The sequence below is a fragment of the Heterodontus francisci genome, chromosome 30, assembly GCF_036365525.1.
Source record: "Heterodontus francisci isolate sHetFra1 chromosome 30, sHetFra1.hap1, whole genome shotgun sequence".
In the NCBI taxonomy this organism is placed as follows: Eukaryota; Metazoa; Chordata; class Chondrichthyes; order Heterodontiformes; family Heterodontidae; genus Heterodontus; species Heterodontus francisci.
In genome coordinates this window covers 37736234-37752424 of record NC_090400.1, presented here as the reverse complement: position 1 = coordinate 37752424, position 16191 = coordinate 37736234, and the positions used below count along the sequence as shown (strand labels likewise).

At 46.5% G+C, this 16191-nt stretch overlaps 1 protein-coding gene across 1 annotated transcript in view; it reads left to right on the top strand.

The window, feature by feature from the left end:
• LOC137346507 (sialate:O-sulfotransferase 1-like) overlaps positions 1-16191 on the top strand; it is a 188760-nt gene that overhangs the window by 14902 nt on the left and 157667 nt on the right. The window contains exons 2-3 of the mRNA XM_068009975.1: positions 10789-10903; positions 12086-12270. Coding sequence (XP_067866076.1) covers positions 10789-10903; positions 12086-12270 — 300 coding nt within the window. The remainder of the gene's footprint in view (positions 1-10788; positions 10904-12085; positions 12271-16191) is intronic.

The window sequence follows — 16191 nt, the reverse complement described above, 5'->3', positions numbered from 1 at the left end:
ATGGGCTATTTGAGTTGGCATTTACTACCCAGGCTATCTCCGTCCATTGCCTTTGGGTAGATCTCTTGTGGCTCTACTTCCCTTCATTTCAAAGAGGGGTTCCATCCTCTTCCTTAGCTCCACAGCAGGACTTCCCCACCAACACCCAAAAAGCAGAATTCTGTGCCCTGCAGATAACTCTGCATTCTCCAGTAGTGTCAGCGCTGCACAGACTGGCAGGCACAATCCTGGCATGACAGCTGGGATCGCTGCCCAAGGATCTTCAGGGCCATAGAGCTTAAAAATAAATTTTAATTCCACATCAGTTCTGCTTGCATATGTTAATTGACAAAAGAAATCATATTGGATTCAGCTACTCAAAATGTCTCTTACCATATGCTAGCACTGGAGTCTCCAACCTCACATAAATTGGCTCAAACTAATACTTTTTTTTCCTGTAACTGTGGAAAGAACTCAAAAATTAACCAGAACATACAAGTTTTTAAAGTAAAATTCAAATTTGCACAGAGGGCTGGATTGGGAGGCCAAGACATCTTTAGGGACATTCAGAGCATGCAGCATGTCGACAACATTTGAATCTGCACAATCTAATGTTTACTGCCTACAACCCTGTCAGCAACTTGCCATCTGGAGCAGACCAGGTGTCAAAGCTAGGATTGGCTGTGCGTTCTATCTGAATATCCCATTCTCTGCTATAGTAGATCAATATGTTGGATTCTTCAACAGGGGCAGGGATGGGGTGGTGCGGTCATGTGGGGGGTCGAAGGTGGAACTATTGCATTAGGAGACAGAGATCCTAAACGCAGCTGTTAATGATTTATGTTGGCTTTGACTATCAATGCATTTTACCGTCTAAAAATTAAAACAGGTGAAGTTTAATCTTAGGATAGGTGCTTTTTTTTTTTGAAACAACAACAATTCACAGATACATATCAATCTTTAATGTAGGAAAACATCCCCAGGTGCTTCACAGGAATGTGAGAATAGGGAAAGAAGTCTCCTTTACTGCATCATACTTTGGTGACCTTATCTCATTGTCTGCATGCCCTCATTAATTCCAAGCAGTGGATATCACTACTGTGTCTATCTGGAACCTGTACAGCTTTTATGTCCTTTTTTCATATTCCTACTTACATTTTAGACCCTTAATATATTATCCATTATTTACCTGAACTATTGGTTTCGACCACATTATTTTATTTCCAAAAATTGTGTGTCGGAATTGAATCCTACAATTGAAACATTGCGCAGAATGTTAACTGCTGCACTCAACAGTTAGAATGGTGGAGATATTCATTGGTGATAGATTTACTGGACTAATTGACATTCACTGCAGCAAATTAAAAGCTTCTTGATTGCTTTTTAATTATCTTTAATAAGCCTTTAACTCGTGCTAATTTGGTAAATGGTATAACAATTTGTCATTTTGCCCTGTTGACATTTAAAATGCATTGTACAAATTAGGTTCACATGAAAGGTGCACTTCAAGAGAGCAACTGCACAGCATTAACCTCCTTTAGAGGGGAAGTCACTGCTCTGCCCGCAAATTAATTTTGCCTGTGCCTTTTATATTCATAATCCGAGGGAAAACACAGCTGGAAAGAAACTGAGTTTTGTCATCGTGTTTTTTTGGAATTGCTTTTCAAATAATACAGCAAGAGCCAGAAAGAAATGCATGTTTAATTTTAATAACATGTGCATTTACCAAGGAAATAATACTTCAATACCTGGCTGAGAATTAATGCTCGCTATTTATGGCAAAACAGTAATACACTCATTGGGTGGAATCTTATGAGTGCCTCGGCATTCCCAATGGCGGGACTGGAAGTTGTCATAACTTCTGCTTCCACTGCATATCCTGTTCCCCACACGATTTTGTATTTAAATTAGCCGTGTGGTGACGGGCACGGGGGACACGTGGGATCATTCGGCGGGGGTGGCCTTTCATTGGTGGAACCCGCCGTCACTGCCCCAAGTAGCATGTTCGCCACAGATATAAAACATTCTGTGCTTGCAGCCTCAAGGATCAGCTATCTTTCCTTTCATGTAATTATCTTCTAACTTAAATTGAAGCTTTAACTTAAATCAAAATGTTTTTTCCTCCCTTATTTTGTGAAACTCACCACCAACTTCATATCATTTATTTTCCCTACAGCCAAAGTGAATCTCATGGCAGCTAGCAGGCAGCGTCCCGCCCCACGGTTCAGTGCTACTTCCCTGAATGTTCTCCTCCAGGCCGTCAGGGAAAGGCGGGAGGTCCTCTTCCCTGCAGATGGAGAAGACCCTCTTGCCTCACCAAGGCAGCCTGGATGGAGATAACGGAGGAGGTCTTGAACCGTGGGGTCACTCGTAGAACATGGGTGCAGTGCCGCAAGCGAATCAATTACCTGCTCAGATCAGCGAGGGTAAGTAGTCCTGGCGAGGCTGCTCCATTGTTTTCTTCCATGACCAGGTGTCTTTAAGGCAGAGGGTACACAAGGAATGCAGTGAATTGCATGAGCAGCCTTGGTGCCATTCACTAAATGATGTTCCGCCAAGGTGAAGATTGCCATTGTTTATGTGATTGGATTAGTCGTGCAAAAGCCACTGCAGAATGATGATGTTGATGCATGTATGCAATGGTTGTGATGCATCATTTTCCATGTCATTAAATCTGCACTGTCTGCTGCATGATAAATGAAGCCACAACCAGCATGAGCATGCTCAGATGGGAGGAGGGGTCCCTGACATAAGTCTGCTGACCACGGCTGAGGAGAAGGCATCTGAGATCGCAAGAGAGGAGGAGGCAGCATGAGCGGAGATGGCGAAGGAAGGAGCCACAAGGTGCTAAGATGAAGTGTCATCTCCACTCTTGCAGCCATATGTGGAGACTGAAGAAAATTGTTTGAATTCATGTGAAGCTGATGCTTAAAGTGCCTCTGTTTGTGTCTCCAGTGCAGGTGCCTGCACTCGAGTCACAGAATGCCGTATGGGCCAAGAATCCTCCTCTGGGGAGGAAGAAGAAGCCAATGGCCTAAAGGGTGCACCGTCACCTGCCTCTTCTTCCACCTCTGCCAGCACAGATATATCCACACAGTCTTTGGGGGTGTTTAAGATTAGAATCTGGGTCACAGACATGTCCCAGCAGCTGAGGGAGCATGTGTCAGCCGGGTCCCCTGACAATGGGAGGACTGCTGAGGACCAGGCCCCTGTTCAACCCCACGCTCATGATGATCCTCTGTTTGTTGCTACGAGAAGTCTGCTGGATGTGCAGCAAAGCCATGTGGAAAATAGGTCAGAGATGCCTGAGGTCATGTGTGGCTTTGCATGTGCCATTCAACCCGTGACGTCTGCCATGTCCCAGGTATTTGAGCATTTGGCTTCCTCAGTCAAAAGCCTGGCGAGCTCCGTGGCATCTGGTTGACCACTCGAGCCATATGTGATCTGACCTGCACTCCATCGCTGTTGCCGTTGGCTCCATGCAGCAGAGTCTAAGTGAGAGGGGGATGAGGAACCTAGACTTTCCTTCCCCTCGGAGACAGACAGCTGCCATCATGTACTGATGGAAGAGGAGCACTTGCCAGCTACCCCGGATCCTTCCTTTCAAGACACCCCCAGGGAAAGTGGCGTCTCGTCCTCCCCCCATCCCAACATTGACCCCCTTACCTCCAACAGGCAAGCACATGGGGGTTACTCGAGCACCATTGCTACAAATCCCCCGTAGGATGGAGCCTCCAGAGGACGCCTGCCATCCACAGCAATGGGACAGTGCACTGAGCAGACTGCCTCTATCTCAACTGCCGATGTCAGGATGGCACCTAGATGTAATGGGAGAAGAAGGAAATTGAAACAGTTTTTATCTGGAAAATGGCACGGGTGCTGTACAAATTGTGACGATTGTAAAGATTTATTAATTCATTTTTATCTCATACAAAATTTGATCAACTCTCGGTAATGTTATACATGGTTACAGATGGACACAAAGATATTTTTTGGAGGCCTATGGCAGGAACGCAATGATGTTTGCAAAGCATCTCAGTAAATGTCCAGTGTCCATATCTCATTGGAACTTGAGCCTTCACTCTTCACTGATGGCTGTTTTTCTATGATTAATAAGTTTTTCCAGTACTGTCATGCCTTTTGTTTTCTACAGTCATAACTTATTGCTGCTTGCAGTGGTGGGTAGTCACATTCATCGTAGCCCATAGATGATTTCAAATGCCAATCACATGAAAGTGCAGGAATGCTTCATTACAATTGCAGCGATGAATAAGAGCTCATGAAAAAGGAAATTTCTGTGGGGAATTGTTATGTTTCTCCTCCCAACGTTCCTTGATGATCTGGCTTATTGTTGGCTGAAACTTGCATAAATGAGGTTCTGTCCGATGTCCCTTGCATGTTTCTCCATGGTCCTCATATCGATGACAGCATTGTTGGCATTAATGTCCCCTTCATCAGCCTCTTCACAGTCATCCTCATTTGAGGAGGACTGGTGTTCCTCCTGTTCCTCCACCTGCAGCAAGGTTGTGCAAGGCACAGCAGACAACAATTATTCGTAACACCATCTGTGGCACATACTGAAGAGCCCCTCCAAACCAGTCAAGGCATTGCATTTTCAGCATGCCAATGGTGTGTTCAATGATGGCTCCGGTGGATGCGTGTCCCTCTCTTCACAAGCACTTTGGGGATGACGTACTGGTGTCATCAACCACGTACAAAGAGAGTAACCTTTGTCACCCCGGATCCATCTGTCCACTTCGGCTGACTCTTCAAAAATTGCTAGCAGCTGTGAGCTCCTCATGACAGCTCCCTGGGAAATGTACACAAACATGCAGGATTCTTCTCGTGTGGTTGCAAATCAGTTGCACTTTTAAAGAGTGGAAGCCTTTGCGAATAACATACACAGCAGGCTGGTCCCAGGGAGCTCTAATAGCCACATGAGTACAGTCAATCACCCCTTGCACTCTAGGGAAGCCAGCGATGGCACCAAAGGCCGCAGACCTTGCTGCCTGGCTGTCCTCATCTACAGGTACATGGATGAAATCATTGGCGTGTCGAAAAAATGCATCGGTCACCTCTTTGATGTACCTGTGGGTTGCAGACTACAAGATGCCACATGTGGCGCCCGTGGATCCCTGGAAGGAGCTGCTGGAGAAAAAATTGAGTGCAGCAGTCACCTTGAGGGCAACTGGCATGGGATTCCCATCAAAGCTAAGTGGCTGCAGGTCATGCTGCAGGATCCTACAGGTTTCCGTGACCATTTCACATGACATCCTTAGACATTGTCTCTCAGATATTTGTAGGTAATTTGTCCTTGTCCTGAGGATGCGATGACATGCCTGTGCCCGTCCTCGATAAGGCTGTTCCTGGATTTTATCATTCAGAGCATCATCACCTTCCTGTTGCTGGCACTCTGGCATCATGAGTTGACGGAAAAGAGCCCTCCTTAGTCTCTCTCTTTCTTCTTCTACCCATGGTACTAGACAAATTGGGTGTATGAGACCCATGTCACTGTAGATTTTCTGAACAAAAATAAGCAGAGTGTGGCAATTCAGCCCTGTGTTGACACTGAGTTGAAACATCGAGGCAATGAACAGCTCCCTTATATCTGCCTTCAAATTGCAGCCAGGGAGAAGACAAACCCACTGTCGTTTTCCTCTTCCCATTCTCCTTGCAATCCTTGAGTGTCCGCATGGTTTCCATTATCATTGGAGAGGATGGTACACATGGAATTCAGGGCAAGTCTCCCCTCCTTCCAACCTGCTCCTGCAACCTTCAAGCTTGAGCCCAGCACCCTTGACCCATACAATGTTACCATTACCCTTCCCTCCAGTACCATTGTGCCTCACCCCATAACCGTGCACAGTGTAATCATCAATGCATTCATGCCATCCCTCTCCCAGTTCCTACTCCTGTTACTATCGACATGCCGACTCTTATCCTGGAACCTCCTCACATCGAACTGACCACTGTTGCTGAGTCCTGTTCCCCTCCATATGAAGCTGTTGAATATCCACCCATTAGTCTTGACTTCCCCCCTACAGAATCCATTTGCCCCCATTAACAGTGACTATTCCCTCTGCTGACCAGTATCCTCAATTTGCCCCCAAACTCCCAATGTCAACAGCCTCATCCCTCCCTTTAAGGCCTTGCCAAATATCTTCAGACAGTACTGATCTAATCCATCCATCATCCCCTCAGCCAACAAAAAACATTTTCACCCATCAACATCAATCTGTCAACAACCTGGACGCTCCACTCCACCCTCCCTTGCTCCTCCACGCACCCAATTTCCCCACCCTTTCCTCCTTGACTGCCCTCCCCTGCTCTTCCATGCACCCGATCAACCTCACCCTTCCCTCCCCGACTACCCTCCCCTGCTCCTCCATACACCCGATCAACCCCATCTTTCCCTCCTTGACTACCCTCCCCATTCCTCCATGTTGCCCCCACCTGTGCCTTCTCCGCTATCCCCTGAGATGATTCACTCTTGCTGGTGCCAAGCCTGGAGGTAAGCATCCATTCCGATGCTTACGTTAGTGTGGCGGCTGAGTTAAATAGAGAAGAGCACAGTCCTGAGACTCAACTGCACAAATCTGCCTGTTGCATGCCACATTGAAACATTTGTGAACCGGGTGACATGGAAATATCGCACGCCATTCACTTAATCTGGCAGGTTGGACTAAATTGTAACTATGCATAGGGTAATGAATATTCATTTTATTTAAGTGAATGCAAAGCTGCAATCCGCCATCACACTGGAGGAGCCCTGGAACGCCGCAAACCCACCGCCAACTTCATTCCTCTAAAATATCCTGCTGTCAGGAATCCGAAAAAGCACCTCCCACCTAATTATATCACCCTGCACGCCACCAAATCCGCTGTGACAGAAAGCATAAATTTCCCTCCATTGTGAATTCCCATTTGAAAGGCAAAATCATTTACATTTTGTTATTTCTATGTGAAGTATAATCATTATTTGCAGTTTAATATTTAATTAAGGGAAGGGGTCATTCATCAATCAAAATGAACGGAAAAGTGATGAGTGATGTCATGAGACAAATTGCCATATGAAGTGAAAGAACATAAAATAGGTCATCCCAAGGCAACCCTGCTCCTGACCATAATGCTAATAAGGCCAGTAACCTGCCCATTAATGAAGCTGGTTCTGTGAAGGCAGGAGAGAATAGAATAGTGTCAGAATAAAACAGGACATTAAGGTACTTTGAAGTTGGCAAATATTTTGATCATTTTTATGTTTATTGTCTTGATGTTGTGCTGTACCATATTACACGTTTGTATGAAATTTATGAAATTCTTTTCATTCACTGCTGTAGTGTGACGCCAAAGATCCCATTACACTCTTCCAAAGTAGAGCAGGGAAGTTCTTCCCAATGTCCTGACCAATATTTAGCCCTCAAGCAACACCACTAAAACAGATTAGGTTAGATTTTACCAGACCCCGACTTCGGGGGTTGTGGCGGGGAGGCCCAGAAAATACCTCTGGGAGAGGCCCACCACAGGCCTCAATGCTGAGAAGACCTCGCCCCACATTACTGACGGAGGTGAGGCCATGTGGCTGCTCCCCCGCCACTTGGCGATGGAAACTTCATGTAAATATTTAAATAAATGTTAATTAATGAATAAGTACTTACCTCGTCGTGACGGGCGTCCTGCTCCGATATTCCGACTGGTTGACGGAACTCCCGTGCGAGATCTGAGGCGGAACACTGGTGGGAAGGGGGGAGGAGTTAAGTTTTCAGGGCAGTGGGGGAACGGGGAAAACTCTTGCGGTTGGTGGAGGGGTTGGTGGGACGGCGTTGTATGCCAAATTGAATACATTTTGGGGGGTAAGTTCGGGATCAGAAAATGAGCTTTTTTGGAGGGGAGAGGACAATCTATAAAGTCTTCAGCCATTGTTGTGAGGGAGGGAGAGGGGCTTGAATCATTTATTAAATTTTGCACATTACATTTCTATTGCCTGTGTCCTTAAAAATTTAAATTACATGTAAGGGCTTGAAGCCCTTTAAAGATGGCACCAGCGCTTGCGTAGGGACGCCGGATGCCATTGCCGGGGACAGAGCGCCCACTCCCTCCACATCATCGGGGGCGGGGGGAGCGGTCCGCCCCATCCACCTAAATGAACCGCTGCACTAAATATCGCAGCGGCTTTGTGGCTCACATCTCGCCGTGCCAGTTTGAAGCTCGCTGAAAACTGCAGCCCATTAGCTGGACAGTATCACAATGCTGTTTGTTGGAGCTTACTGTGTATAAATTTGCTGCTGTGTTTCCTACATGACAACAGCAGCTACTCTTCAAAACTACTTCATGATTGTATGGTGCTTTAGAACATCCTGAGGTGGTAAAAGGCTCTGGAGAATGCAAATTATTTTTAATCCATTTATTTCAAGTGCATTAATGTATTTGTTACCAATACCAAAGCACTCAATTTCAAAACACCTGTTTCTCTGTAAGTACATTCTCTAGGGAAGTACCTGGTCTCCAGTTAGCACTTGAAATCTTACAGTCTGAACGTTTGAATGTGCGTCCCACTACTGTAATAATGCTGCATGTTGCTGCTCCAGCACACGTCTGCCATATCGCCACTTTGCACTAATTTTCAAAAAAGGGGCCATGCTAAAAGCTGTGAATATGTTCAGGAGTTACTTAATTTAAGTATTTCTGCGATATTTGAGCAATACATAGTCTGTAATATAATTGCAATTTTTAGATAATTATTGTTTTGAGTCTTTGATCACATTTCTTACAAAGAAGGTGCCAATTTAAGAAAGATAGATATAAATTACATGATCAGTCTTCTGTAAATCCAGGTTATTATTAAGAAGTAGCAATATTGTCATAAGGTTGTTCATTAGCATTCAGGTGATTTAGGTCCGTGCAAATAAATTAAAAAGATAATTAAAACTACCAATGTTATTTAAGCAAGTTTTATAAAATGCCCAAGACCATTCCAAGATCTCATATTAAGTACTTTGAGAAGCCAGTCAAAATGGAATAATACTTAAAACATACTTAATACAAGTAACTTTTTGGGGAATCAATCCAGATTTCGAAACCTAAAACCACAGGCTCGATTCTGTTATGCCAAACATCAATAAAGGAGTCTTTCACAAGTGGGAATGGGCTGCGCAACCACACATGTGCAGTTAAACGCAGAGATCAGGAAGTTTCTGTCAGAGTTGCCCTGCTCCTCCAAAAGCTTCCTGAAAACGGCATCACACCATCTGATTCACCATGTACATGCAATGAATGCTGTGAAATTGCTGCACTTACCTCATAGATACAGATTAAACTAGCCACAATAAGTTAGGGCTTGTCCGTTCCGGTGTAAGTGCCCTTTAAATGGTGGTTATGGTTTTAATTACTGCCAAACGATCTCTCTAATTATTGAAATTAACTTTTACAAGTGTGGAATCTCATTCCTGTAGATTTTAATTATTGTCGGAGATTTTAAAAAGGAATTTTTTCTTTTTCGTTTTGTCTTTTTATCTTTCTTCATTCCATCTTTTCTTCCCTCTCTTTATTTTGATTTGACATTGAATTAAATATTCAACCATACACTTCAGGGCTGTGACTCTATGCTCCTCTAATGATTCTTTAATCTGATTAGTTAAGGAGACGCACAAGTCTCAAATCCCATGTAGAGGGTGATGCTCCAAAATGGCTTTCTAATGACAACAAGTTCCAATGCAAAAGTTCATAGAAAGTCTGGGCTGGGCAAGTACAATGGAGCCATGGCCGGAATTTTATGAGCTCTGTAGGGATGAGAACAGAGGGTGGGGGGTGGGGCCATACAATTGCAAGGGAAGGCAGGCCGTGCAGTGCCATCACCTTCCCGATGCCATGGAATTTAGACCGGGAAGTGGAGGCCAAAGATGGCCTTCCCACCCAGAAGCCAATTGAGGCCCTTAAATGGCCAATTAATGCCCGCTGCCACTGGCATTTTACCAGCGGTGGGGGGGTGCCTCCACTATGTGAGGAGGCCGCTCAGTAACTCCAGGCGGCCTCCGTGTGGGCTGGTGCAGGGGTCCCTCCTCTGTGGGCAAACTATAACTCACTGAGAGTCCCCTGGCGGCAAACGCATTCCCCCTGCCCTGAACTAGCCACCACCCCACCTCTCGCTGCAGCCTGTTGGACTGGCCATGTCGAGCCCACTCCACTTACCTGAGGTCCAGGGCTCCATGGCCCTCCTGGTCCCGGGCCTCCTGCAGTATTAGCAGTGGCCACCACTCCCAGTGGTGCTGCTGGTGCTGCTGAGCTGCCAGCCCCTGGCTGGCCGGCAGCTCTTGAGGGTGGGATCCCCATCCTTAAAGGAATGGGAACCCCAAAGGCGGGCTGTTAATTGGCTGCCCGGTGTAGAATTTGACCAGGGGTCTGAAACGGGGCCAAGATGAAGTCGCCCCTCGCCTTCCGGCCCGTCACCAGGAGCCCCGCCATCGGGGTAAAATCCAGCCCCATTTGTTTGCCGCTGAAAGCAAAATCTGACCCATTGACATTTCAAGGTAATACAGTATGTTCATCGTCTACAGCATAATGACTTCCCCATTCACCAGAAATAGACAATACAGTTTGAATAACTCAAGTCAATTGTTAACATTTGAAACAACTGACCAACTGAGTCAATGAAATTTGGCTGAAAATTGAAGTTGAGTGAAATTTAGTTTCAGCATTACATTTTTATTGGAAAATATGTACTGTTGCTTGGAACATCAAATTCTCAATCAGTAATATATTATATATATATATAGTGTGATGTAGAACTTATGGCAGCTTTGTTGTGTTTTTCAGCAACACACATAGGATGTTTCAGAGATGAATCAAAGGAGAAGGCTTTGAAGGGAGCAGTGTTTTATGACTTTCGAAAAATGACAGTTTCTCAGTGTCAAGACAGTTGTGCGGAAAGGTAAGGGAAAATCCTGTCAGTTCTAGAGCCTCCTTTTGTGTTTCCACATTTCTTCCTTGTTCCAGTTCCTCTGTGATTATAATTTGAGCCCTGCTAAGATGATGTTGAATTTGTTAGAGAATCAGTTGGTTTTAAAGATTTTTGGATCCTCTCCTCCTCTTTCAAAATTCAGTACGATGACTCAACCAATCATGGCAAGGTCTTTGAGTGACAAGAAGTCCCAGAATCTGAACTTACAATTTTCTAGTTTGGGAACAAAGAACTTCTGGATATGTCGCAGCCAAATCATTCCACTTGTTGGATTTTATGTGAAGAGTTGAACAATTAGAAAAATTACCTGCTAAAAAGCTAAACTCAAAGCGAAGCTCAAACTTAAAGATGAGCTTCTGCTTCTCAACTTCATCAGGGTCAGCAACAGAACTGAACACCTGGGGCAGGATTTTCCTGTGGGCTTTTGAACCCCGCCATCAGGCTCAAATGCGATGAGTGGAGTGGGGGTGGGGGGTCAGAAGCCTGCACTGTGTGGGGAACAGTCACCCACCTGTGATTTTCCCCATATTGGCCAATTAATGGTCAGAGGGTGGGCTTGCCATCCAATTAAGGATGACGGATGGGCAGTTGAAGCTGGAGGGCCAATTGGAGGCTCTCCAGCTTGAAAGCAGCAGCAGGATGCCACTGCAGGTAAGTGAGGGAGAGGGTGCTCCAAAATGAAGGCTCCCTCTCTCCACCCTTTTTAAATTTAAAATAAAAAATGGCCACCACTGTTGGGTGGGAAGATTCCCTCCACATGGCAGCCTGCAGCTGCTGCTGAACCCAGACATGCAGGGAAAGCCTCTAAGGCAGCCTAGAACGCTTGTCCCCTGGTCTGATGTCCTCCACTGCCTGCAGAGACCTGGAGGCCTATTGGACAGCCTCCAACGACAGGCCTTAATAGGCCCTTAACCTGCTCAATTGGCTACCTGCCGCTTGGGGGCCGCCCCATCCTGCCTCCAAGAAAATGGCCTGGGGGCGGGATAGAGCTGAAGAACTGGCACACAGGCCAGCAGCGCAAAATTCTATGCCTGCCTTTCTTTGTTTCCGTCCCTGGCGGAGGCTAAAAATTCAGCCCCTAGAATCAGAACATTTTCAAGCACTGAATAGCATTTCTTGCTTTGTAATCTGACAGCAGATTTGTTTTTACAGGGGTTACCTGTATGCTGGTCTGGAATATGGTGCAGAATGTTACTGTGGAAATAGAGTTACTTCAACCAATGCAAGGCAAGAGGATTGCAACATGGAGTGTAAAGGGGAGAAGCACACAGTCTGTGGTGGAGTGAATAGACTGTCGGTGTACAAAGTAGAGGACCTTCGACCAAGCAACAAACGATGTATGTTTCTTTCTTGGAAATACTTAAAAGAATGTCATGCAACAGTGTGTTGTAATTTTGCATTAATTATGCACCAGTATGTATATTGTGTATTATGTGTGTTATACATCAATATAACCCCCTTAATGTATATTCCTCTTCACTTCAACCAATTTGTCAAAGTTCTTCAAGAACCATGGCTGCAAATTTCAGCTCCATAGTGTTGCTGGGTTCAGTGCTACTGGAGCCGAGTGATGAAAACAATGGTGAGGGCCCTCTCCCAATGACTTCCGGCATAGCCTGCACCGATCGCCATGTTCTTTAGGGCAATAATGCAGCCATCTCATATGCTGGAAGCATGCAGATAAGGCAGATTGTGATGTCAGTCAGCATCTACTGCTGATTTCACACCCCACCTACCATTTTGAACCTCACCAGCCCTGTTAATGCCCTCCTTTAAATATGCAGAGCTGAACATGCGTTCAGCTGCACAAGAGACTCCACTCCCCATTATTATTTAAAGGCATCACCATTTAATTTTCAGATGTGGTGATTTTGACTTTCATTTTGCTGCTGCAGAGTTGCTGGAAGCACTTTGTTGATGGAGGAGTTGACGGAGGTTATTTCAGTCAAAAGAGACTTGTGTTGGACAATCGTAGGGAGTAGTGTGGTTTTGAAAGGCCTCTCAGTGCAACACCTGCACCCAGTCATAGGGGGCAGAATTGTACTGCCTGAGGTACAGCAGGCAGGGAGATGGAGCAGAGAGGAGAAGCTGTTCGCAGAGGGAAAAGGAGGAGGGGTCTCAGCAGGAGGCCTTACCCACCTAGGGTATTCAGAGAGCACTTTTCCTACCTCCACCTCAACCAGGAGCAGTGTCTGCAGCAGTTGTATTTCACCAAGGACCTGCAGAGCAAGGCAAGGATGGCATTGCCCAATGCCATCAAGGACACCGTGGCCCTCAATTTCTATGCCAACAGATCCATCCGGGATGGACCCGGCAACATCGCCAACATATCCCAGTTTGTCATCCATCGCTGCATCCAGGAGGTGACTGAGGTCCTGTATGCCAGGCGAAGGGATGTCATTGTTTTCTCTCTAAGCAGTGAGAAGCAGGATGAAAGGGCGCATGGCTTTGCCAGGATAGCAGGTACAGGAAGCCATCAACTGCACACACATGGCCCTGTGGTCAATGATGAGATATACCAGAACCACAAAGGTTTCCATTCCCTAAACATGCAGGAGGTGAGACCATGCCCAGACCATCCTGCTGTCTTGGCTGTGTCTTGATGCTTTCAATCATCCATTCCAGCTACCACACTAACCTAGAGGCTGACTGCTCAGCAACGAGGGCTATCTGCTATAGATGAGGCTGATGATTCCCCTCCACTGCCCGACCAGACGGCATTCCTATCATGAAGGCCATGCTGCAGCTAACAGTGTTGTGGAGCAGCAATGGTTCCACTGCCTGGACTGTCAGGTGGGAATCCTCTAGTATTAGCCAGAGCTGTCTCCTGATTCGTTGTAGTCTACTGCTTCCTCCACAACCTGGCCATCATGAGGGCACAGCCCTTGTCGCCAAGGCTTCTGCGACCTCAGGAGGAGCAGGAAGAAGGAGCACAAGGTGGAGGAAGAGGGGGAGAAAGAGGAAGAAAAGAGGCATCCATGATTATCTCCGGTTCCCCTGAAAAAATCCTCGAATCGCTGTTACCCCACACTTCCTCACCTTTCCATCTCTCTGTTACAGACCATCACTGAGTCGTCTTGGCCACAATCCTGAAATAATAGACACCACAAAGCAGCCATTCCATGCCAACTTTAACCAGCAACACTTTCAATAATGCACACAAAACTCAACTGTTTGCCCTTGTGCTTTCCCTTAGATCCTGCCTTGCAGGTGCCTAAGCCTGGCCTAGTGCTCCTACGCAGGGTGGCTGGTGGATGGCTGCTGAATTTCAATGGGGGAGACTGCAGATGACTTTGCAGGATGTTCTCTAGCAGCTCTGGGCTTTGAGGACCTGACTTCAGAATGCACCACCTCAGCATAGGTGGCAGCAGTCTGAGCAGGCTGGCTGGCTGACACAGGGGCACTGGTGGGATGGCAGTGGTGGGAGTTCGAATGCTGTCATTCTGAGACAGGACAGCAGGTTGGTGCATCACAAAACCACTGCCAGTCCCCCGGGGCAGCGCCATTGCGGTTCTAGTAATCTTCTGCACCGTAGATTGCTGGACTCCTGTGAGACCCTGTGAGCCCCTTTGAACAATGGTAAACACTGCCATGATGTCTGCAGTCTGAGCCTGCATGGCAACAAACGGAGATGTCATGACCTCAGTCTGAGTTTCAACAGCAGCAGTCAGATGTTGGGAGACTTCCGCCTGTGCTACAATGGAAGCTGAGACATTGGCTATCAGAGGTTGCATCGTGGTCAGGTCTGCAAGTGTTCTTGTGGAGTTTGATACCACTTCCACGTTGGAAATGATGGGCTCTAAGCTCTGCATGAAGCCCTATGCCAAGTCGGAGTCAGACTCCTCCATGCTCCTTGACAGAAACAACAGGCGGTCTCCCAATGCACCAAGCATTTTGCTGTCCATGCCCATCAGCCTTTTCTTGTACGCAGTCCCATTGAAGTTTTCATGGAGTCTTCTACAGTAAAACTTGTCTGTGATGTTGAACTCTGGGGAACTGGCATACACCTTCTCCTGTCCCCTGACTCAGCACATGCAGATCCATCTCTAAGCTACTTCCTAGGGTACCCATAGTGCCAGTATTTGAGCTGGTGGCTGTGTGTCAGATCAAGTGATAGTATTTCTTTCTCTGAGGTGTTCTTTTCCTCTGGACCTACATCCTCAGGCACCAATGGCTGGCCAGGCAACAGATCTTCGGTGTCTGAAAATAAAAATGCACAAAGGTAGGGTTGGGGTAAGTGAAGGGAGGGGTGGGAGGAAAGCAAGAGGCCCATGGTCACACCATCTGTAACTTGCACATTATATCAGATTGAGGGATGAGGATGAAGTGGGATTTCAGAATGCATATAAGGCAGGAACATACAGTCATTCTGTTTGACTTCAATGATCACAGAATCACAGAATTGTTACAGCACAGAGGAGGCCATTCGGCCCTCCGGGTGAGCAATTCACTTATTGCCATTCCCCCGAGGGAATGAGGGCATTCAGCTATACCTGTTCCCCACCACTTTATTGCTGCCTCCTGTGCTATCTTGTCCTGCAAGAAAGATGGAAGAGTGCCAATGAGTGTGTTGTAATGCATTTGGGTGATGTGCCTGTCAGAGCTGAATAGCTGACACCATGTGGAAGCTGCGAGATATGAGTGTGAGGCTTGCAACAGTGGGAAACATGTGAGGGCGAAATGGAGCAGATAAATGTTAGGCCTGAGTTCTGGCTGCTTGAGATTGCTGATGGTTGAGTGATGGGGGTGTGGTGCATTAAGCAGTGAGTGAAGTTGAGGGTGTGTTTGGTGCGAGAAGGCATTTGAAGATGCAGCCAACTCATGAGAGGTTCTTGAACTTTTTCCAGTGCTGTATGCAGGTCCTTGGGGGCAGACTCCTGACATTGATCTCTGTGGCTATCTGCTCTCACTGTCTTGGCAGTGTCTGTCTGAAGGGCCTCCGGCAAAAAGATGATGTCTCTCCTTTTCATCTCCTGCACTAAGGCCTCTGGCGCTACAGCGGAGAACCTAGGAGCCCTCTCCCTGGCCTGCAGTTCTATTGCTCCCATTTCTTCCTCCTTAGAATGGCTTTCCCAGCCACTTCCAGAACTTGATGCAGCTGGAATACACCTTTCCTTTAATTGGTACAAGCCTCACACAATGCTGGGCCCCCTTTTGAGTGTGCAACCAATCAGCAGTGTGGTTAGCACTGGACTGCATCACTTATATCAGGCACAGGGTAATTGTGCATCACAATCCCTGCACTCTCTAATGGGCTT